This window comes from Pygocentrus nattereri, chromosome 24 (assembly GCF_015220715.1).
Source record: "Pygocentrus nattereri isolate fPygNat1 chromosome 24, fPygNat1.pri, whole genome shotgun sequence".
Lineage (NCBI taxonomy): Eukaryota > Metazoa > Chordata > Actinopteri > Characiformes > Serrasalmidae > Pygocentrus > Pygocentrus nattereri.
Genome location: NC_051234.1, coordinates 19,739,819 through 19,762,424, shown reverse-complemented (window position 1 = coordinate 19,762,424; position 22,606 = coordinate 19,739,819). Strand labels below are relative to the sequence as shown.

Below are 22,606 nucleotides of genomic sequence, written 5' to 3'. Positions count from 1 at the left end.
GTGTGTGTGTGTACAAAACAGCAGAAGTGCAGACTTGAACCTGTTGATTCAGAATATGTCAATCAAATGTAAACCCAATGAATTGTGTCACCATGTAATTAATTACAATGCATTTAATTTCAAAGATAAATGACCATTTGAGAGGTTTGTGGTGTAAAAACCATCAGCACTGGTCTACAGAGATAGTAAGATCTAGTAAGATAAGTCATGCTTCACTATATTCTCCACGAGTGGGTGAGTGCATGTCCAGCATACACAGAGAGAACACTACAGGCCTGAATGCTTGTTTATAGTGAGGGGATCTGGCTTTTGGAAGAACATTGATCCATTCAATACAGTTCCATTTGTAGAATCTGTCAATCTAAGGTACACTACCACATTACAATAACACATTCTTTTTTTTCTTTTATTGGCCCCTATATTTGTATCTTAAAATCAAAGACCATAAATTCACATTTTAGACCATTTAAGGGCTTTAAAGGACCCAGATACTCATCAGTTCCACCCACTTTTTAACAAGCCGCCAATCTAATGCAAAAGCTTATGAACTATCCAGGACTTACTCTCGGGTCTTGTGGAAATTGCAGCGAATTAGGGGTATTTTGATGACCTGGTCCCTGACGCCCACAAACAGCTCGCTGCGGCTGTGCAGGATTAACAGGCTGAGGATGGGCTGCCGTCTCCTGGGGGGGAAAAGCTCGATCTCATCAAGCAGACAGCTGCCTGTGGTCTGATTCAGCGGAGAGAGCACTTTCTTAATGGTGCCGTAATCTGGGACACAGAGGGAGAAAGAAAGAAAGAAATAAAGATAGATGGTAGCCGAAGTGAACAGGAAGAGCATCTGTAATGACTCTACGCTAATAACGAGGATATGAAATCAGCTAAAAAGTTCAAGACAACACTTTTCCGCTTCACTTTAGTCACCCAAACTCAGCTACTCTGCCACCAGAGCTGTGCCACAAAAAGAATGTTTTACCCAGAAAGAATTCATTAGCATCTCATGCAGACGCAGCTCTTTCAAAAGCCAGAAAAAGATGGAATTAGCAATAAAATCACCTTTACAACTCGGCACGTACAAAGGGATCCTCATTCGTGCTATTTCAATAAGAGAGATCTCTTTTTCTGTGCTATAATATGACTGAGAATAGTCGATGGCCTCACATTATCATGAAGAAGGGATAGATTATTGAGTTCAATACCTACATAGAGATATTATCCCAGGAGTATTTAATCTTAATCTTTTCAGTCTCATAGAGTTTTAAAGGTTTTATGGAACTATTGCAAGTACATTGATCATTGACTTTTAGACTCAGTGAAAAGTTCTATTTAATTTGCCTCACTATCCACAAAGTGGCTAACAAGTCATTTGTCAATTTTTTACATGGTACTATGCAAAAGTCAGAGAGCCTTCATTTGTTTAATTTCTAATCAAAAACAGCTGGTAAGTACAACTTATTCATTTTTCAGAAGACATTTCTGAGGAGATTTCCACTTGCATAATGAAGACAAAAGTCAAAATAATACAGGAGTTTCCAAAACTGGAGGTCCACTGTGCAAGACCTGGTAGACCACCAAAACTGTCTCCCATTAGATAAACAGCAATTTTATCTTTGAGAGAGAGAGAGAGAGAGGGGAGAAAATCAAGCTCTGGATTCAGATCTGCAAAAATCCACCAGGTGTTTCTCAATTTGAGTCTGAAAAGATGTGTTAAGAAGCTCTTACTGAGAAAAGGAAACAGAAAAAATCTAAGAAAGAAGATGCTGGCATTCTCAGAACAATTGACGGACCACCCCAGAGTCCAGACCTCCATTATTTAGCTCCACAAGCCTCATAGTACCAGTGATAAAACTAAAGAAGCCAACATGTCTTAGCTGACTGACTACACTTAAGTTAAGGGTGAAGGCCATAGATGTGATTAGGAGATTTATTATCAGTTATACTTGATGCCTTTGATCATAAATGACCTCTGGGCAGACAAACTGGCTGAGCTCAATTCTATATTTGATATCTGGGGAGTGATCCAGTTTTGAATCTATACTAAGAGAGCTTCCACACTAAGAATGAAAAAAATTCTCTGACTCCTCAGCTAAGGCTGGCTATGAGAAACAGGTGTGATGGGCCTAAAAATAACAGCGAGATCCATGCTAATAGCGTAATTAGCAAATAGCTGCTATTAAACCCTTATGGCCTTCTGTTTTGATGTTAAACATTTTAGAACATTATCTCGGTAAAGTCTCATCTGTTTGACAGGTAATTCAAAGCAATTTCATGCCGTTTAGCAGCAGGAATCAGACATCTACATTCCAGATATTTAGCAAATATTAGGGTCAGGTCTGCTAGTAGAACCTTCAGTGTTTACAATGTGTTCATTAATACAAGACTAAGATTTATAGATAATTATTGTCACAGCAAAGTGTTTTAACTTATGTTTATTATTAGTATTTAATCATTTAAACTTAATAGTGCTACCCGTAAGGCTGGGCACGTTTCAAATATTTTGATATTGATACCAACACTGACACAGTTCAACAACAATTCCTGAACACTTTTTTCAATACATTCTCTTAAATTACAAGAACAAAGTGGGCATGGCCTAACCCAGAAATAAGTGTGAGTTGTAGGAAGTACATTTATATATTTACGGACTGTGACAGAATGCAGACTAGTCAACAAACGCTGATGATAATAACACCCATCCCAAATGCCAGTGCGTTTAGAATGCAGAAGTTACTTCAGGTCTTGAAAATATAGTGATTTTCTTTCTTGTGGTCAGAAAACAATTTTGCCCAAGATGTGCATCAGAAACACTGATGAACATGTCCCTGCTTGATATTAGAAAACAGAATTCAGCTGTAATAAATGATGGACTGTTGGATGTGCTGTGCAACCTCAGGCTGCTTTGTGAACCAGGCCTCAGGACTGTGGGACTGGACATTCTGTGGTCACTTTTTTGACAATGAGGCGAATTTAGTAGAAATTTTTACTGTGTGTAATTTTGTCAAATGTTTTATGAAGTAATGTAAAGAACTTTACAAATGGTTAAATGGTTAAGGTATCCTAATACTTTGGGGATATGAACGCTGTTCTTAACATTTTAAGCCTACATTATAACCTTGGCATCTGTCATCATTTGAGGTACAGTGGCAGTTTCTGAAATATAAATTACTTATAAATTAGACAATAAATCAGCCTTTTCACATAGTGCAGGTGTGGTGTAATTCAGCTTACCGGTGGCCAGGTAGATGATGTGGTAGAGCATGTCTTTGCCCTGAACCACATCCACAGCCACGTGAGAGAAACGCACATTATCCTCCATGAAGTATGGCACAGGAACGATGGGCTGGATCACCTCGTGCATCAGAATGAACTTCTGAGCATCTTGCAGGTTCCTCTCTGTCAGGTTCACATAGGAGCCATAATCTATGGTACCACACTAAGAGAGAAAGTGAAGGGGGAATTATTGCTCTTGAAATCACCAGTTCACTAAAGCCCAGTTTAGCCAAAATATCTATTCTCTCTTCCACAAAGAAGTACACCAACCAGCCAAGAAGGCTCAAAACACTGTTTTAAATATATGTTTTAACACTGGCTATTTCTTTCACCCAATAATTCCAGCAACTTAGATTAATAGCAAGAGCTAGCAACTTGTTTAAATGTATTTTAATTAAAGGAGCCCAATTCAATTTTATATTCACTTTAAAATAGTTCCACATTGCAGACACTCAAACTGCTTTGCTAACTTATACCTGATTCGGTTTATGCCCATTGGTTTGTGCCGGAAAGTGCTACATAGCACAGTGGGGGAAAACAACCCCAGCATAGTGAAAAATTGAATGGCTAACAATGAATGGCAGCTAGTAGCTACCACCTAGCATGATTCCACTTACATCATGCTAACTGGCAGTTATATGGTTTCTCTTATTCTCAGCAATATTAGCTTAGTTTTTGGTCTTTTTTTTTTTTTTTTTTTACATTTTTTACCCAATTGTCTACCCAAATTAGTCATCTCCAATTACACCTGCTAGTTAGGACTCTCCCTATTACACAATGGTATCACTGCTAGGAGGGTGAAGGCTAGAACACGCTTCCTCCGAGACCTGTGAAACCAGCCACCGCATCTTTTCGAACTGCTGCTCACGCAACGTCACTGGACAGACGAACGTGCTCAGAGGAAAGCGCCAACTGCCAGTTCTGTTATGTCAGCTAACAGATGCCTGCGCTGACTAGCATCGCGTTGAGTGATGGGGGAGAAGAGGGGCCATCCTACCCACCCATAGAGAGCAAGGCCAATTGTGCTATCTAGGACTGGCTGTAGCATCACCAGGGACTGAACTTGCCATCTCCTGATGATAGGGCCAACGCTTAGATTAGCTTAGTTTTGATTGAGCCACTGCTTAAAACTAAAGGTAAACCATCATGCAACACCAGAAAATGTACCAGCATTAGCTTACAAAGTTAACATTTGATATCCCATAACAGAAAGAATTATTAACAGGAGGATTTTATTTACTTTTTTTGACTGAGTTTTGACATTTATGGTGCAAACTGAAGTCTGAATCATAAGAGAAGGTGAAACATGACTTCAGACGTAGGGCAAAAATCATCACATTTTGATTGAAGATTATGAAAAAACAAGAATTTTGCTTTGTAAATGACATAACAAATTGTGCTTGATGTTATCAGCCACAAAAACTATTGTCAATTTTGGCAACAGCCAATACGGATGTATTGAAATATTACTTCATTTAACTCAGATGCTGTTGCTTCACATTGGATCGGGGCTCCCCTGCTGGGATTGCCAGCAGCTTTTGTGCAAAGTGCTGCATTCAGATCCTTCATCGTGCCTGTTACATACAAATCAATCTGAGGCCAGCCGGCCCCCAGTGGACACTCCGGATTGCTGAATGCTCTGCTAGAGTCAGTCAGAGGGCTGTGCTCCAGAGGAGATGCCTTATTTGTGTGGGTAATGTGGAGTGGTGTTCGGGTCGCTGGGCCACGGAGGGCTGCTGAGTGAAGGGTCCGCTACAGGGCAGGAGGAGAGGCATGGGGGTCCATTTCCCTGATTTATTCCCCATTCTCTCTGCCTGAGCAGCCTCAGGGCCTGAACTGTCATTTGGCGAGTGGCCACAGAGCGGAGCATATGCTGCCGTGACCATCATCAGGATTAAGAGCTGTTAAAGTGCTGGAAATTGCTCATGTCCTGTAAAAGGACAGTGACATATGTAGTGGCTTCTATACGTTGTGCATTTCAAGATTCAGGTAGGGAAATGCATTCATGCATGCTAATGTACTGTCTTGGCCTTAAGGCAAAAAAATGGCGGTTTTTGCCCTTCAATCAGCCAAGACATGTTTGGCATCTGAAGTTAACACTTATTTAGTTTTGCACTGGAGCTACACAGCTAGTGTAGATAAGGATGAGTGATACTACAATCATTGTGATACTAGTAGTGATACTACAATCAATGCTAATGCTAATCATTAGCATTAGACTGAGTGGTTAGATTCAACTGATATCTATTAGTTTTCTATATTTTTAAAATTTTGATGTAGTCCTAATCTGGGTAGATTTAACTTTAGATTTTATAAATGTTTAGATATGTACAAAAATACCGGTTATCAGCATTGACTCACAATTACCTTATCAGTGCATCACTACTAACAAGTAATGGAAATTTATACCCAGCCTGCATTTACAGATTAGTATCACTGAAAACTGCAGAGCCAATTCATGAAGTTCTTGTTTGGTGGTTGTTGGTATGGTTTAGTAGTTTTTGGTATGATTTACTAGATTTTATTATGGTTGTTAGTTGTTGTTGGCATGGTTTTGTTGTTATGGTTTGACAGTTTTAGTATGGTTTGGTAGTTTTTGGTATGGTTTGTTGGTATGTTATGGTAGTTTTGGTATAGTTTAGTTATTGGTATAATCTGGTTGTCATTGCTATCATTGGGTTGTTCTTGGTATAATTTGGTAGTTGTTGGTATGATATAGTAGTTTTTGGTATGAATTGGTAATAGTTAGGTTTTCTTGGTATGGTCTGGTAGTTGTTGGTATGATTTAATAGTTGTTAAAATAATTTAGTTGTTTTTGGTATGGTATGTTTGCTGGTATGGTTTAGTTCTTGGTATGGTTTGATAGTTTTAGGAATGGTATAGTATGTGTTGGTATGGATTCATAGTTATTGCTATGGTTTAGTAGTCTTGCTATAACTTGGTAGTTGTTGGGTTAGGGTTAGCAGTCTTTGGTGTGATTTGGAATTTGTTGGTATGACTTAGTAGTTTTTGGTGTGATTTGGTATTTGTTGGTATGACAGTAGTTTTTGGTGTGATTTGGCATTTGTTGGTATGATTTAGTAGTTTTTGGCGTGATTTGGTATTTGTTCGTATGACAGTAGTTTTTGGTGTGATTTGGCATTTGTTGGTATGATTTAGTATGATTTAGTTTTTGATATGGTTTTGGAGTTTTTTGTATTGTTTTGTTGTTGGTATGGTTTGGCTGTTTTTTGGTATGGTTTGGTTGTTGTTTGCCTGCTTTTGTAGTTGTTGGTATCCTGTATTTTTTGGTATGTTTAATATATTGTGTATTTCCAGCCTATAAATCACTTCAAAACTGTTTTCAAATCATTTATAATAGATAATCATTCATAATTATAATAAAAATGGCTTACTCTGTGAAGTTAGATTCTTGTTATTGTAGCTTCATTTACTGCAATTGTATCCTATTAATATCATTGATTACAATACCAGATTATATCTATAATATATATATAATATATCTGCCTTAATAATTTAATGTAACCACAGTGTCAAAATCATTTAAGCTCTCGTTCATGTTTCATACAGTAAGTAAAAAAAAATCCTCATTTGTGCTGCTATTTTCTGAACAGCATATTTAGACTGATTTGGACTACACATTAAAGAAAACGCTCAAAACATACTAACAAAAAGACTAAGACCAATATGATTGCTCACTGTATGTGCATCTTAAAGCTGCAGACAGTGCATTTTCTAACATTTAAATCATTTTTTCTGACATTCAAATTAAATTGTCAAAGATACATGATATTATCAATTGGCTTAGGTTTTAAGTATGCACATATACAAACACTACTACTAGTAAGCCCTTTGACACTTGATTCTTGTACATTCTTTAGACCATGGATACCAGTGGGTCATCTGAAAGCACATAATCAAGCCTATTAGAGATTACTGAACAACTCCACATGGTTTAAGGTCAGATTAAGGAATGCCTGATGATAATATACTGGCCATTAGCTACAACATAAGCTCCTGTGCAAAACTAAATAACACAAGACAAAAAATATCTTGGCTGATTGACATTTGAGTGTGAGGGGAGAACTATTTCTTTATGAACACGTCTGTCTGTGCAGGGCAAGTCTGCCATGATGAAATATTGTAAGAGAAAAATCACTTCACCATTAAAACACAAGCTTTGCTGCTGATTCGGTGCAGTTGGGTTAAACTTCTTGCTTTCTGGTCCGGCCTCGATGTAATCAGCATCAATCAGTGGGGGTTCAGTGCAGAAATAATTTTGCTGGAGTGCGGGTGCATGTTGCTCTTTCATGGTTGGAATATACAGCTAGTAGTTTTACATCGACACGAGAAGCAATAAATCCGAAGCTCATAAATCTTCGCTCTCCAACGTTGACAAATGCTTGATGAAGATGTCATGGAAGCAGAGATAAAGTGGGGTCTGTGCAGTTCCACCAAAAAAAAGAGCTCTGAGAAATCCCCTACGAGGAGAAAGGCTTTTTTCCCTCTCTACTCGTAGGCTGCAGCAGCTCTATTATCGGCTAGTACAGCCATAGACTTCAATAAAGCCAGACTGGATTCTCCAATTCAGCTGATCCTGTGTAAAAATTAAATACATGCTGAGCAGACAGTTTTTCTTTAAAAACCCACTGTGTGAAAAGTGTCTGGACTTTCCCTGCTTGACACGGGTCTCATACCGAATTAGAGCACGTTAAAAGGATCAGGATTAGCCGTCTCGCTATCATTTAAGTTTCCTGACACGCGCACACAGATATAAACACACACACATTCCTCCACATCATCATCTCGCGCATAAAACCCAGGCGCCTCTCGATGAAATTTCAATTCCTACCACAGAATTTGAAGAGCGTGTTAAAATTAAGAATGAAAGTCGTAGTTAAATTATTAGCAACGGCAACACTTGGCAGGACACGGATATGGCTTTTTTTATTAGCCCCCTTATCACTGTAAATTTCCTGCCGTAGAGTTTTATAAGGTGTGAGCTTTATTAATAAATTCATGAGCAGCACGGTGGCTGTAGAAATGAAGTCAAATTAATGAGAGGGACACAGAGAAGCTCAAAAAAAAAAACAATGATGTGGGAACACACTTGAGCTTTCCCCTCAATGCTATTATCATACACAGAGAAGGCTTCAGAGAACCGGTTTGTTTGTGTGTTTTGGGTAATTGGACAGGAGTCAGAAAAATAAAAATTCACCTTGCACACTCCACTTTCCTGAGAATAATCAGGTGAGAACCTGAAGCCATAAAGGCAGGGATGCAGGAACATCTTGGCTTCACTGAACAGCCAAAAGACATACGAGTGAAGTGAGACACATTTGGCTGTTAAGACGAGATTTGCATCTTCATCATATCTGTTCAGAAGACTTTGTCCGAGAAATCCCGGCTTTTTAATTTACATTCTATTAAAATTTATTGAACTTGGGGATGACAGAATTTGCCACGGTGCTAACTTTAGCTTGACAAAAACATTCATTCACATATGAAATAAATATCACTTAATTACAAGTTACAAATATGTTTTTTTTTAACTTGTCTGAGGCTGAAAAGATAACTCACTCCAAATGTAGATACTGTGATTTAAACTGATTTGTGTGTTATAGTTTAACATCATGTCTGTACATAACACTTGGTGTCAGTACCAGTTGGCGTACTCATGCTCCACCTACAAATGTGACCTTTTCATAGCTACTGTTGCTAAGGTTGGACAAGCTTTATAGAATGCTGGTAAAAATCTCATTCGCCCTAGTGAGAAACTGCAGTGCACTTTGTTTAGAGTTGCTATGTAACACTGATTTTAAAATGTTCACTAACAACCTGGACTGTGTTGTAGCTAATCGTAAGTAGGCCAACATGCTAATATATTATATTACCTGAGTTATGTGTAAAACACACAAAATAACCACAAGTTTTATTTTTTGGATTTTACCTTGATTTTATACCCAGTTTCAGCCATCTCTAATTCCACCCGCTAGTTAGGACTCCAACAATCACACGATACTACCAGTGCTAGTGGGGTGAAGGCTAACACAGGACCTCCAAGACCTGTGAAGCACCACCGCATCTTTTCGAACTGCCGCTAACGCAACGTCATTGGACAACCGCCAGATGTTACGTCAGCTAACAGAAGCCTGTGCTGACTAACATCGTGTTGACTGATGGGGGAGAGGAAGGGCCATCCTGCCCACCCAGAGAGAGCAAGGCCAATTGTGCTCTCTTGGACTCCCGGCCTGCGCAGAATGTTTTCATTTATTTTTTAAAATATGTTACTTTTCCGAGCTGGACTGCGTTGTTGTAGCTAATCAAAATGATGTGGGTTTGAAACAACAGTAAATTAGAAACCATGCTAACACTACCTCAAACAAAAACTCCACTTAATCGTCCTAACAGTGTGACATTTCATACACAAACTAAATAGCATTTGAAAGCAATATTGCACTTAAATTTAGATATTTTGCCCAAAAAATCATTAATCTTTGCTTATGTTCTGCACAGCCTGCCTAGCCACAAAATAGTAGGTATGAAAGCTATTGTTTCCTGCAAATTGAGAGCTGAGAATATTTTTGATCAAGTCAGTTGTAGCCATAGAGCTCTGCAGGCTGCTGTATCGTATCTTGGCCATATTCTGTGGTTGTGCAGGTGGTTATGTCTGTTTTGACACCTTTACCAAGGATTCATGATGATAGCAGATGCACATCTGTATTGCCAGGTATTTGCATAAAAAAAAGAAACTGTCGTCAGACAGATGTTTAGATTTGATGATATATTTATTGAACTCTGGAAGAGCAGAATATTTAGGCAATGCTGGGTTGCTGCCCTTAAATACCTGCACTTGATTAATTTTATTGCATTTCTAACCCTGTACAAATAAGTGTCTCTGTAATGCTAATTCAGGTGGCTCTAGGTCCAAATTCCTACATTTTAGAAATGTTTATATATTGACTGCTTCTAGATGTGTACATCACTAAGGACTTACACATCACATCAGAAACCCTTCATTCTTCAACTGTGCATTGGCATTGAAAGACCTTACAGCCATTGAACAGGTTTTGGAATTTAGCAACAAAAATTATTTTGATATAAGATGTATGACTATCATGTTATATGCAAGTGCCTTTAAAGGCAAATTTAGAAAGATATGTAAAATGCCATTAGACCCCAGAGGGTTAATGGACAATTTGCTGGAGAAAATATGGCATATTTTATTTTTTCCCCCTAACATGTTAAACTCAGCAAGTAATAGAAATCACACACAATATGCAGAAATATGACACATTTAAAGATGTTCCCTGTAGAGAATGCATACTTATTTTAACTTTAGAAATAAAAAAACAGGTAATTTAACTGCTTTACACTTTTACATACGACTGTATATATTTTAAATATTAGATAGAGGCACATTGCGGCAATTCCCATATTGGTGTCCATATCTGGTATTTTTGCCACATACAGTACATCTGATTATTTTAAAAAAATTATTCTGCCCCATGTCCCAAAATAATGGAAACAAACTGACTTGTGGTGAGTCAATTGTCCTCAGTTGTCTGAATCAATTCATGGTGCACTAAATTTACTCCAGCATGAGGACAAAGGGCTAATTTAGTGTCCTTTAGTGTGTACTGCACTATGAGCAGATGTCGTCTGCCATTGCAGTGCTTGTCTTTGCTGGTAGCTCACCTGAAAGTCGGGGTTGGGGTTGGGATAAGGCAGCCAGGCGGAGCGAGAGTTCTCCTGATATTTAAAAGGGCCGCTGAACACCTGGGTGATGGCGCTCAGGTTGAAGGCACACACTGCTGAGGCAGCGATGCTGTTTCTGAAAGAGAAGGAAGACAGAGAATGAAGTATAGACACACACCATACATACATACACCCTTTTCTAGTGTTCACTCTCACACTGTCAATTACGGACATCAGACATTGCAGCCTATTGCATGAAAAATGAAGCTGTCTACTGCTGCCTGTCACACATAAGCTACATTTTCAGGAGCCAGAGAGATAGTGTGTGAATGTAAACTTGTGGTGAAACAGAAAAATCCCTTTTGCATCACATGGAAATGATACTGAAATCAATTCATTCTGGTGTCATCTTCAGGCAGGACAAAGAAGTAGATTTCAGTTCTGAAAAGATTCAGGTCCAATTGAAAGAAATGTGGCATAAAATGGGGACTCACACACAACAATGCCCACAGTATAGAGCTTAAGTGTTTGGAGAATAATACAGTTTTTGCTGATTTAGCTCTGAACGTCAGCATATTAGACCATGATTTTGAGGCTATAAACCAGAATGCTAGAATGATCCTACCACCACCATGTTTCATAGATAAAGTGTTCTGCTTTGGATTATGTTCTTTTCTTCCTCCAGACTTACTTGGGCAATGCTTTGTTATGGTTAGCTTTCAGTTAACCACAACAAACAAACCAGGTTCATCTGCTGCAGGTTAATGTTTGCTTATCTATCCATTTTGTCCCAGTTCTCCACAGGACTCTTTTAACCTCACAGTCATTGTACGTCAAACCATATGTGCTAGAATAAAAAAGCCAAAACAACACAAACTGTGTTTCAAATACTTTTACTGGACTCTGTATAGAAGGTATACAGAAATCTCCATATACAAATTGCTGTAATTATTTTGTGCAAAAATAAACTCAGCTATTATAAACATCCTATAAGCATTCTCAGGTGTTACTCACACATTAGTGGTGAAAATGCCGTAGAGCAGCTCCAGTTCAGGCAGGAAGAAGGTGCCCTGCAGCTCGTTATAGGTGAAGGGGATTTCTCCTGGCCGAGAGCAGTTCAGCCTGGCCTTCATGAAGGTGGTCCAGGTGTCCTCCAGCAGAAAACGGCCACCAATGTCATTCTTACACACTCGAGCGGCACGTGAAAACACTGTCCTGCCGCAGTCATGCTCCACCGCGTTCTCCCGGAAGAAGAAATAGGTGAAGTTTCCAATGTCATAGGAGGACACAAAGTTTGGCTCTAAATTTAAGCAAAAAAAGAGAAGAGAAAACTGATGTAGCACGTTATTAGCTTTCACCAGTTAATCCTAAAACTCTTTGCATACAACACATTACCTATTACATCAAAAATCCCTGTTCCCTGTAGAGGATGAGTACTTATTTTAACTTTGCCACAACTCCTATATTGGTGCCCATATCTAGTATTTCTGCTACATGCAATACATCTTATTATTCTGCATTGTCCCAAAATAATGGAAACAAACTGACTTGTGGTGAATCAATTGTCCTCAGTTGTCTGAATCAATTCATGGTGCACTAAATTGACTCCGGCTTGAGGACAAAGGGCTAATTTAGTGTCCTTTAGTGTGTACTGCACTATGAGTGGATGTCATCTGCTACTGCAGTGCTTGTCTTTCCTGGTAAATCATGAAAGTATAAAGGAAGAATAAAGCACAGAGAAGCCGTAGGAACCAGAGCGAGAAATTTTAAGCTGATCCAATCCCAAAATACAGTACTGTGCAAAAGTCAGACATCATCATTCATTTAATTTCCATTCAAAACAGCCATTAGGTACAAGCTATTGATTTTTCAGCATCAGAAATCATATATTTAATAGTAAATCACACTGAAGCCTTAACAACTCAACAAATGTTTTGCTAGTTTTCTAAGTGAAAATAAGTGAACAAATCCTCTACAGTGAATACAATCATATATGGCATTTTTCTGAAAATTACAACATACAATTTCTAGGTATTTGCTGCATTTATGTATAAAAAAATGTACTATTACTTTTACACTTATTTTCCAACAAGTTAAATTAAGCAAATAAGTAGTAAATGTACATTAAAATGTGTTAAACCTTTGCATTCAACTATATTTAGTGCATCCACTTCTTGCGTTCATTACAGCTTCCGTTTTTTCAGGAGGCTCACTTTCAGTTTTTCAAAGAAATCTGCAGGGATATTTTTCCACACCTCCAAAGTTCAGTCTTAGAAGTTGGTTTTGCATTTTCCGCTTCAAATTCAGTGGTGTTGAGGCCTGGAGTCTCTGGTGGTCAGTCCATTGTTTATAGTAAGTGTTTCTTTACAGCTGCACATGTTTTCAGACTCATAGTGTTGAGTTGTCTTCTCACAGTGGAAGGATGGGCAGAACATGGACACCTACCAATTTTTTGAATCTGAAGTGAAAGTGGAGCTTGAAATCCCCTCAGAAAGTTGTACCTAATGGCTGTTTCGACTGGGAATTAAATAAATGAAGGGTCTCTGACTTTTGCACCATACTTTATATTTAGGAAATAATGTACCTGAAATGAGCAGTCAGGTTCCAATGAAAAATTCAAAGTCTAGTACTGATATTGCATCAAGTCGATAGAGCAGGACTTATGGAACGTCATTTATATTAAGAGAATGGCGCTTTTATTAATCTCACAATGAGGTAATGGACGTAGCCATTCATCAGGAATGAACGTAAAGGTTAAGATGAGAAATGGCTGGAACAAGTGCACTCATCTTATTATATCACCCCATTCATGCTCGACGATTGCGGGAGTTTTTCAATATTAATCATCACGTAAAATTGCGCTGGACTCAAAGGCGCTGTTTTTGTCAACAATGATTTAATTTCCTTTACAATGGACTAGCTCCTTCTTGGCTTGACCAATGACATCAAGAGTGGAAGGAGGAAAAAAATCAATTTGCCATAAAACTGAAATTTATTAAACCTTTTCTGAAGGCTGCGCCGTATGCTGCGTGTTTTGATTTTAATTTATTTTTCCAATTATCTTTTAATGGGAATCAGATAAAATTCCGCACTGACAAGATAGCCGTTGACCTCTCCTTTCTTTTCCTCCACTGAGGCGCACTCTTCCATTTGGATGCGGGAGTTTGATGTGGCAAGATCAAGCCATTTGAAGTAGAGGCCAATTTGCTTTGTGTGCCGAAAGCAAATGTCAGTGCCATGACCTTCACTGAAAACGACAGAATAATTGAATGAAAAGAAGACATTTGCTGCAGGATGCTGGGTATCTTAAGGTTACGCTGCCTGCAACTCACAATCAACTTTTACTTTCACCTCATGGTTGATATATGACAATCAGCTGTTGTAAAAAGTTACATATAAATAAGTAAATTTGAATGGTAACATTTACTTGAGTCCTGCTATTTTTCATGCATCTCAAGTCATGAATTTCAGTGTTATGTGTTGGTAATGTGTAGCCTATCTGGATAGGCCTGCATTCTAAAACTATCCAAACAGCAGTGACATGACTGATTCCATACTGACCTCAGGGCAGCTGTATTTCACCCACACACTTATTGCTCAGTAGGAGACACTATGACTTTCACTTCTTGGTAAGATGTACAGGTATGACACTACAGGCTAGAGCAGGGGTCGGCAACATGCAGCTCCGGAGCCGCATGAGGCTCGTTTACTGCCTTGTTGCCTTGAATGAGATTTTTAGGTAAAAATAAAATAATCCTCCTTTGCAGTAAAATAAAGCTTTGCTGATTGTTCTAACACAGTTTTAACAATAAATGGTCTTAAATGCTGGAGGTAATGTAGCCTATAACTGCTAATTCACCCTTCAAACCTGAAGGTTGGTGCACAGACTGCTGGTCACCACAGCAGTGCAGACAACAATCTCACCTAGCCAGTAGCTATTGAAAAGACAACAAGAAATATTTAAGATAAACATCCATAATTCAGAGACATGTGGACTTATATGCATTTATAAGCACTTTGTTGGTTTCCTGATGTGTTTAATCTGCAGTGAGAAACTCTCAAATACTAAAAAGTCACCAAGATGAAGTTGTCAGCTTCTTGTTTGAATTGTCCCATTCCACCTTAAATTGTGCAGCAGTTAAATTCTGCCACCTCAGACACCATTTTAGGTGGAAAGGGAAAACTCAAACAGAAAGCTGGCGAATAAAGAGCTTTGTAAAAAGTCGAACATTGACAAACATTTTTCAAGAAACTATTCAATTTTTGAGGAAATGTTTCCTGCTGGAGATGCAAGAAAAGTGGCTATAGCTGAGCTAAAGCTTAAAGCAGAGCAAAGTAAGTCTGAATTTTCGTTGAAATTATATATTTTTGCCTATACTATTACATTAGCACATACTGAGGCAAGACGGTAAAAAAAGAAAGTAATTTGATTTTTGTTGAAAGGAGAAAATGGCTCTTCTTAGCATTTGGGTTGCAACCCCTGAGCTAGAGCTCTGAAATAAATATGAGAGTTTGTGTGAGAATATAGAGTGTAAATGTGAGTGTTTATGAGTACAACAAATTATGCTTGTCAAACAAAATCCCTAAAAACTGCTAATATAATAATGATAATAATAATAATATTATATTAAACTAAGCAGATGAAACTAAGCATTTTGCATGTAGTTTCAGCTTAAATAACTAGTTAAATAATTGACCAAATAAGTTAAAAAGTCTAACTGGCACATTTTAACTGTATATATTTTCTTGGTGTATTAAATATATTTTGCAGTGTGGTTTTATGCACTAAGTGAAACAGTGTGCTGCAGTGTGGACCACTATGAAGCTGGTAATGACCTTGGTCATGATAGATTTAGATATGGTACCATTACTGTTAATTATTTTAATGTTTGATGGTTTGACTGCAAACTACAACACACAGCAAAAATGAAAATGTCTAAACATTATAGCATCAGTCATGACAACTACCAGTAATGGGAAAAAGTAAATGTCACTGAACAAAATCTGTCCTGACAAATAAGACAGCACATCTGCCATGACATTCTTATGTCTGTGTTATGTGTCAGGGTTCAAGTAAAGTGAATTAAATTGAAAGGGTTTCTAATGTTGTAATATACTATTATGTATTCAGATGGTTTAAAGCAATAGTTTGTCAAATAATCAAATTAAAATAGTTTTTAAAATAGTGTTTTAGTAAAGTTTCATTACTATTTCAAGGAATTCTTAAATGTATCACATGCAATTTTGCTTGTTTTTGAGCTGCAACTATCAAGCTGCATGGAAGTTATGTTGCAAGCAACTTACAACATGCAACAAGCTGCGAGAAAGTTTTGCCTTGTAAAGCCAGCCTTAGCTTTTCTCATGGAAAAAATGCCAACTATTAGTTAAATTAGCCCTATAGCTCCAGAGCGAAAACTAAAGAAGTAGACACTAAACATCAGACTCTTCCAAGTTCACTGACCTGGACAAAGCCAAAGACTCTGTTGATCATTCCATCCTAATAAATAGACTAAGCAGACTGACTACCTCTCCAAGGTCACAACACATAAAGCTAAGTTCTTTCTTTCCCCTGTCTGGTTACTAAAGGTGTCCTGCAGGGTCAATATAGGTCCAACATTGTCTTCTATACACATTAATAATATTCTCCTTGCTGCTGGTAACGTTTTTATTCACTTATAAGCTGATCATATTGTCCTATATGCCACTCCATATGCTCTACCCACACATTTCTCCTGTCAGTGCTCCAGGACAGCTTCCTCCAGGTTAAAAATGACTTTGCCATTTTAGGCAAAGGGGGAACAGAAACTTTGTAATTTTGACTTACATCATTACAAACTAAAACAACCCACTCCAGCCCCATCCTGAGCCGCCCCAATCGTACCGTTAAGCCATTTGGAGTTGTACTGGGCCGTGCGGAGTGGGGGCAGACCCCCCAGACTGCGGTAAATGGCGGGATCCCTGCCAGAGAAATCCATAGCAGTAGCGGCGTACAGCTCTCCACTGGAGGTGATGAGCGCGGTGGAGTTATGGAGCGGGTTATAGGGGCAGCGTGCCATCCCACTGATCTGATCATGGATCTCTGTAAGATTAGTCAACTGAGAGACAGACAGAGAGAGAGAGAGAGAGAGAGAGAGAGACAGAGAGACAGAGAGAGACAGAGAAAGAAATAGAAAGGAGAGAGAGAGAGAGAGAGAGAGAGAGGGAAGGGGGAGAGAGAGACAGAGAAAGAAATAGAAAGAAGAGAGAGGGAGAGAGAGAGAGAGAGAGAGAGAGAGAGAGACAAAAAATAGAAAGAAGAAAGAGATAGGAGAGATAGACAGATGGAGCGAGAAAGAGAGGATAGAGTGATAGACAGAAAGAAATAGAAAGAAGACAGATAGAAGTGTGAGAGAGAGAAAGAAGAGAGAAAAAGAAAATGTGTGAGAGAAAAGCGTGAGAAGGGAGACAGAAGGAGAGAAACAGTCAGACAGAGAGGAAGAAGAGAGAGACAGAGACAGAGAGAGAGAAACAAACAAAGGGAGAAAGAAAGAAGAGAGAGAGGAAGAAGAGAGAGAGCACAGTTAGATTAGGCAGTCATGAAAATTGTTTAAAACTAAGTGTATTACTGCAACTAAAACATCCATATAACAGAATAAATAAATAAATAAACATAAACAAACACAGAACATTGTAAAGAGAATTTTGGAGGTTCACTCCAAACAGAGTGTTATGAGGAAAAAAGTAAAACCAGCAAGGTGGCTGGTCAAGCGAATAAAAAACTCACAAATGTGAGAATTTTCTTTGTTAAAAATGATTAAAAACCATTGTATTACCTTAGATACCTATATTATGGACCTTTTCTTCATAACAAGCATAAAACATTGTTAATAGCATGCTAATGTCATACTAATAGTATGCTAATATAGCCAGCTAGCTAAATTTCTTGTTCCACCTTAAATAGTCCATCAGTTCCAACACCTAAAGCATCAGATTGTAACTGCTGCACCATTTAGGGAGCAACAGGAACATTTGAATAAAAAGCTGGTGAATATCTGACTTGAGCTTCATATTACTAAAGAATCAGAGATGGGCGATAATAAATAATTATTGCATCCCCCCCTCTTTGAAAAAATCTCATGCCCTAAAAGAAGAACTGAACTTATTTCTCCTCTTCTGTCACTGCAGACTGGCAGGGTCGCCTACAGAGCAGCGCTAGTAGCTGTAAATGAAGTAATGTTCTGTTTTATTTGAGGGTTGTTCTATTTTGTTAGGGAAGATTTCAACCACTATCCAAAGGGCAAGGTCACATTTGAAAACCAGGGGTAGGGGGTAAAAGTAAGAAATGGGATTGGGCCAAAGACTTGGCAAAACTGTGGGTCCCTGAGGACTGGTCTGAGAACCACGGGCCTACATGCTAACACTTATTTCCACCACATGAAAATCTCACTCCAGCCAAATACTGTTTATTTGTATTTATTCTAATGTTATTGCTTTTTTTAAACAGATAAATGCTCACAGCCCAGATAGCTAGCTTTACATATAATTTTCTCCAATGGCCTAAGACTTTTGCACACCATTGTATAAGCTAATGTCTTGCAGAATCCAGAGCTCTGGGCCACACAAAAGCTGCCGTCCAAGTCATTTAATGCAACACGTGCGCTTGTGGAGTGGGCCAATGCTAATTTCAGAAGCGTCAACATTTTTATCTCATTACTTGGCAGTCACGGTAAGCGTTGTCTGCGGCAGCTAGACACTAATCGCTCCCCACACACTCGTTTTGTCCTTATGTGCGGCGTACGGCATGGCCGTGATTCATACCGAGCGTGACATTTAGCTAGCCGAGGGGAAGCTAGCATGGCGGAGAAGGAAATTGACATTTGTACACATTAAGCGCTGGGGATATGCTAACACAGCCAAAACTCTGCAGTGGTTTGTGGCTTCTTTCGATGCTGAATGTGTTCTTAATGCTCCTCCCCACAGTTCAGAGTAGGCTCCAGATGCACTCTGACAGATATCCATCTGCACTGCTGGAGGAGTCATTATTGAGCCACACTGGGGCTGAGGTTAGCTTTAGCTTTCACAACAGGATGAAGTGGAAAAGCAGAAAGATTCTGCTGCCCGTGTTTGAAAATATATAACAACACAGCCCAGAATTGGCAGTCTGACAGTGCACTCGCTGGGTGTAAAAATCAGCTGCACGAACTAAGAGGGGGGAAAATGTCAGAATAATTTAAGACACTGTGTCTGAGTGGAAAAGGAAATTCAATTAAAGCTTACAGTGTAACGGAATCTGTCTGGGTGCAAGGACTGGCGTCTACAGATTTTACATGCACCTCTTTTCTTTTACGATCAAAAAAAAATGGCTAATGGTTTTTTTGAGCCTACAATAAATCTGACACTCTTAAAACAAAGTTTTAGAGGAAACCAATATCACACATGTAAAATTTTGTGGCAGTATTAGGAACAGTGCTACTCTGGGAACAAAACAAAGGTCTATTTTGTCCCCTTGCTGTGATGTCATGAGCATTGTGATGAGCATTCAAACCACTGAGGTGAACTTGTGCGCCAAAACAATAGTTTAACAAAAGTTTTGAAAAGAAAACGGTCAATTTATCATTTAAGGAGAACCTGGTATACATACCAACAAGAGCTTTGTCGTTTAAAGGATATACATAGTCCAGCTTAATATGACCAGAAACATGAACTAACAAGGTACAAAGTCCATCTTGATTTCTGGTTGACTGATATATCCATGCTCCACCCACAAATGAATTTTGGTAGCAACTGTTGGTCATTCTGGTAACAAAAAATCAATCTAAGGTAGTAAGGTAGTAGCCTTTAAACTGGTCCCTCAATTTAGCTTTACATTTTAATACTGAATTAAATGAGATATTTTTTATTAATTATTAATTAAAAAAAATGTCAAACAAGTTCATTTCCTCTGTCCCAGGGGAATAGCCATTTGGAGGCCTGTATGCTATGCCTTATGTCCTTATGGGAAAGTCTGTCCACTTGGTGGCCATCTTAGCAGTTATTCATAGAAGACTACACTCCTGTCTCTTTAAATGGTGAGAGATATATAAGCTCCTCACCAAATGCCGAATTACCATTTCAAAAGCATGTTTGTAATCACTGGCAACATCTGGTAAAAACTTGTTTTACCAGACTTGTTTTACTCAATCTTTTGAGTGAGGGGTAGGACTTTCTCCATAAACACATGCAGTGTTGAGTGTTAAGAGCTTTCCCATTCAGGTGCTGCTGAGCTAAAAATGGTATACTAAAAGCTGGACTGTATTATTGTTTCTTGTAGAAGACTAAGCAGATTAGAAACAACAACAATGACCAATTTGCAGCCATGCAAATATTAGCTTGATTGCATGACCAAAAACTACACTCAATGTATTTTAGCAGGATGACCTTTCACACACATACAAAATACATTTAATCTGATATCATTTGATGCTTTAAATGTAGGTATTTTGTAAGGGTGTTACAATGAATACATTAATAATCTGATCATTTTGAGTTTATTCGAGCATTTTATAAGTACAGTATTGGTAAAGGTTGAATGAATAACTCACTCTAAATGTAGGTATTGTGATATAAACTGAGTCTGTTCTATAGTTTCTCATCAGGTTGAATGAATAACTTACTCTAAATGTAGGTATTGTGATATAAACTGAGTCTGTTCTATAGTTTCTCATCAGGTTGAATGAATAACTTACTCTAAATGTAGGAATTGTGATATAAACTGAGTCGTGTTCTACAGTTTCTCATTAGGTTGAATGAATAACTCACTCTAAATGTAGGTATTGTGATATAAACTCAGTCTGTTCTACAGTTTCTCATTAGGCTGAATGAATAACTCACTCTAAATGTAGGAATTGTGATATAAACTGAGTCTGTTCTACAGTTTCTCATTAGGTTGAATGAATAACTCACTCTAAATGTAGGTATTGTGATATAAACTGAGTCGTGTTCTACAGTTTCTCATTAGGTTGAATGAATAACTCACTCTAAATGTAGGTATTGTGATATAAACTGAGTCTGTTCTACAGTTTCTCATTAGGTTGAATGAATAACTCACTCTAAATGTAGGTATTGTGATATAAACTGAGTCTGTTCTACAGTTTCTCATTAGGTTGAATGAATAACTCACTCTAAATGTAGGTATTGTGATATAAACTGAGTCGTGTTCTACAGTTTCTCATTAGGTTGAATGAATAACTCACTCTAAATGTAGGTATTATGATATAAACTGAGTCAAGTTTCATAGCTTCTTGTTGGATTGAACAGTTTTTTTTGCAAAGCTTGTCCATCCTGTCAACAGCTGCAATGCTACAATGCATTTGTGGTGGAGCATGAATTAGCCAATTGTTTATTGGCTTTAGCTGGATGTGAAAGCCTGGTTACATTCGTATTAGTGAATCACAAAATCAAGCATTGCAAAAGAATGAACGATGTTCCCAAAACTCTTAATGTGCAGTGTATCTTTAGCTAGCTTGTGTCCATGTTACAAAGCAGAGCTGGACTCATCCCTATGAATCAGTCCTTAGGGAAAGCTTAGATCCTGTGTCGTCTCACTTGAGCATATTATCTTACAAGCAGCTGATGGCCACAACACTTGCCCTCTGTAATCAGTGTAAAGGAGGGATTATCCCTGGTGCTGGCTGAGAGGGGACTTCAGTGAACAGCTGGACGTCTTTCAGCTTCCTTTAGGAGGTAACATCACTTTAGCTGGCTGCGAAAGCCCGTGTGAATTAGCATGTTTGGCTAAAGAAAGCGGCAGCAATTGCCTGTGTCTTCGCTGTGGTGGAAGATGAAAGGCACGCATTGATGGAGCACCTTCAGACAACAAGAGCCTTCACGGATATAGCACAACATCCATAATGCATATTAAGAGGGTTAGCTGAAAGGCCATCGGCAGCTGTGTCTCAGCCACACTGAGCCACTTTTGTTTAAAGATTCAGATTTACCGGCCACATCGTGAGGACACACAAGAGTATATTACTGATGCTAGCTTTTAAAGCTTCACTTCCTTCCAAGATTGATGCTCCAGCCAGTGCTGTCTTGCCGGCGTGAAGCAAAAGAGACTTTTACACGTCTGGGGTCTGCCAGCTTGAAGTCAATAATGTCTGTCGGCCTTGAAAGAGCCAAAGAGGGGGCACAAATGTTATCGTAAATAAAGCTACCTGTTACCATCTTCTCCTAATCAGCTAATGCTGGGCTAAATGTCATTAACTGAGGAATATGGGGTTGGTTGTCACAGTACTTATACAACACATAGCTGTTATATTATATAGGTGCCTGAAAGTACTGTTTTGTAATGTTTTGACAGCAGAGGTCATTATCATTCCTTTAACCTCTAGAGAGTTAACCTCTTGTTTTAAAATCAAAGAGAAGTGTCCCATTGTTTGGTTTGTGCCCTCTCCTCAAGTACTAAGGTTATTACACTTTAGTGCAGTAGCCCTTGTGGGGTCTCATGGACTTTTTTTTCATGCACATGTGAATTTTTTGGGAATTTTTGTGGAGATTTCTTTAGCCTCCATTTTCAACAAAATATGAATTAGATTAAAGATATTAAATAAATGGAATTAAATAATACATTTGATCACAAGTACTAATTGTATAATGTTAATATTAACTTTATTAATACAAA

The 22,606-nt window shown here is 38.4% G+C and overlaps 1 protein-coding gene across 2 annotated transcripts in view; it reads right to left on the bottom strand.

The window, feature by feature from the left end:
• The window catches only part of sema5a (sema domain, seven thrombospondin repeats (type 1 and type 1-like), transmembrane domain (TM) and short cytoplasmic domain, (semaphorin) 5A), a 246,127-nt gene that overhangs the window by 86,172 nt on the left and 137,349 nt on the right, over positions 1 to 22,606 (bottom strand). For both annotated transcript variants that reach the window (XM_017696239.2, XM_017696238.2), the window contains exons 7-11: positions 16,850 to 17,063; positions 11,983 to 12,268; positions 10,969 to 11,104; positions 3,229 to 3,433; positions 564 to 771 (exon numbers count right to left, since the gene is read on the bottom strand). In XM_017696239.2, coding sequence (XP_017551728.1) covers positions 564 to 771; positions 3,229 to 3,433; positions 10,969 to 11,104; positions 11,983 to 12,268; positions 16,850 to 17,063 — 1,049 coding nt within the window. The remainder of the gene's footprint in view (positions 1 to 563; positions 772 to 3,228; positions 3,434 to 10,968; positions 11,105 to 11,982; positions 12,269 to 16,849; positions 17,064 to 22,606) is intronic.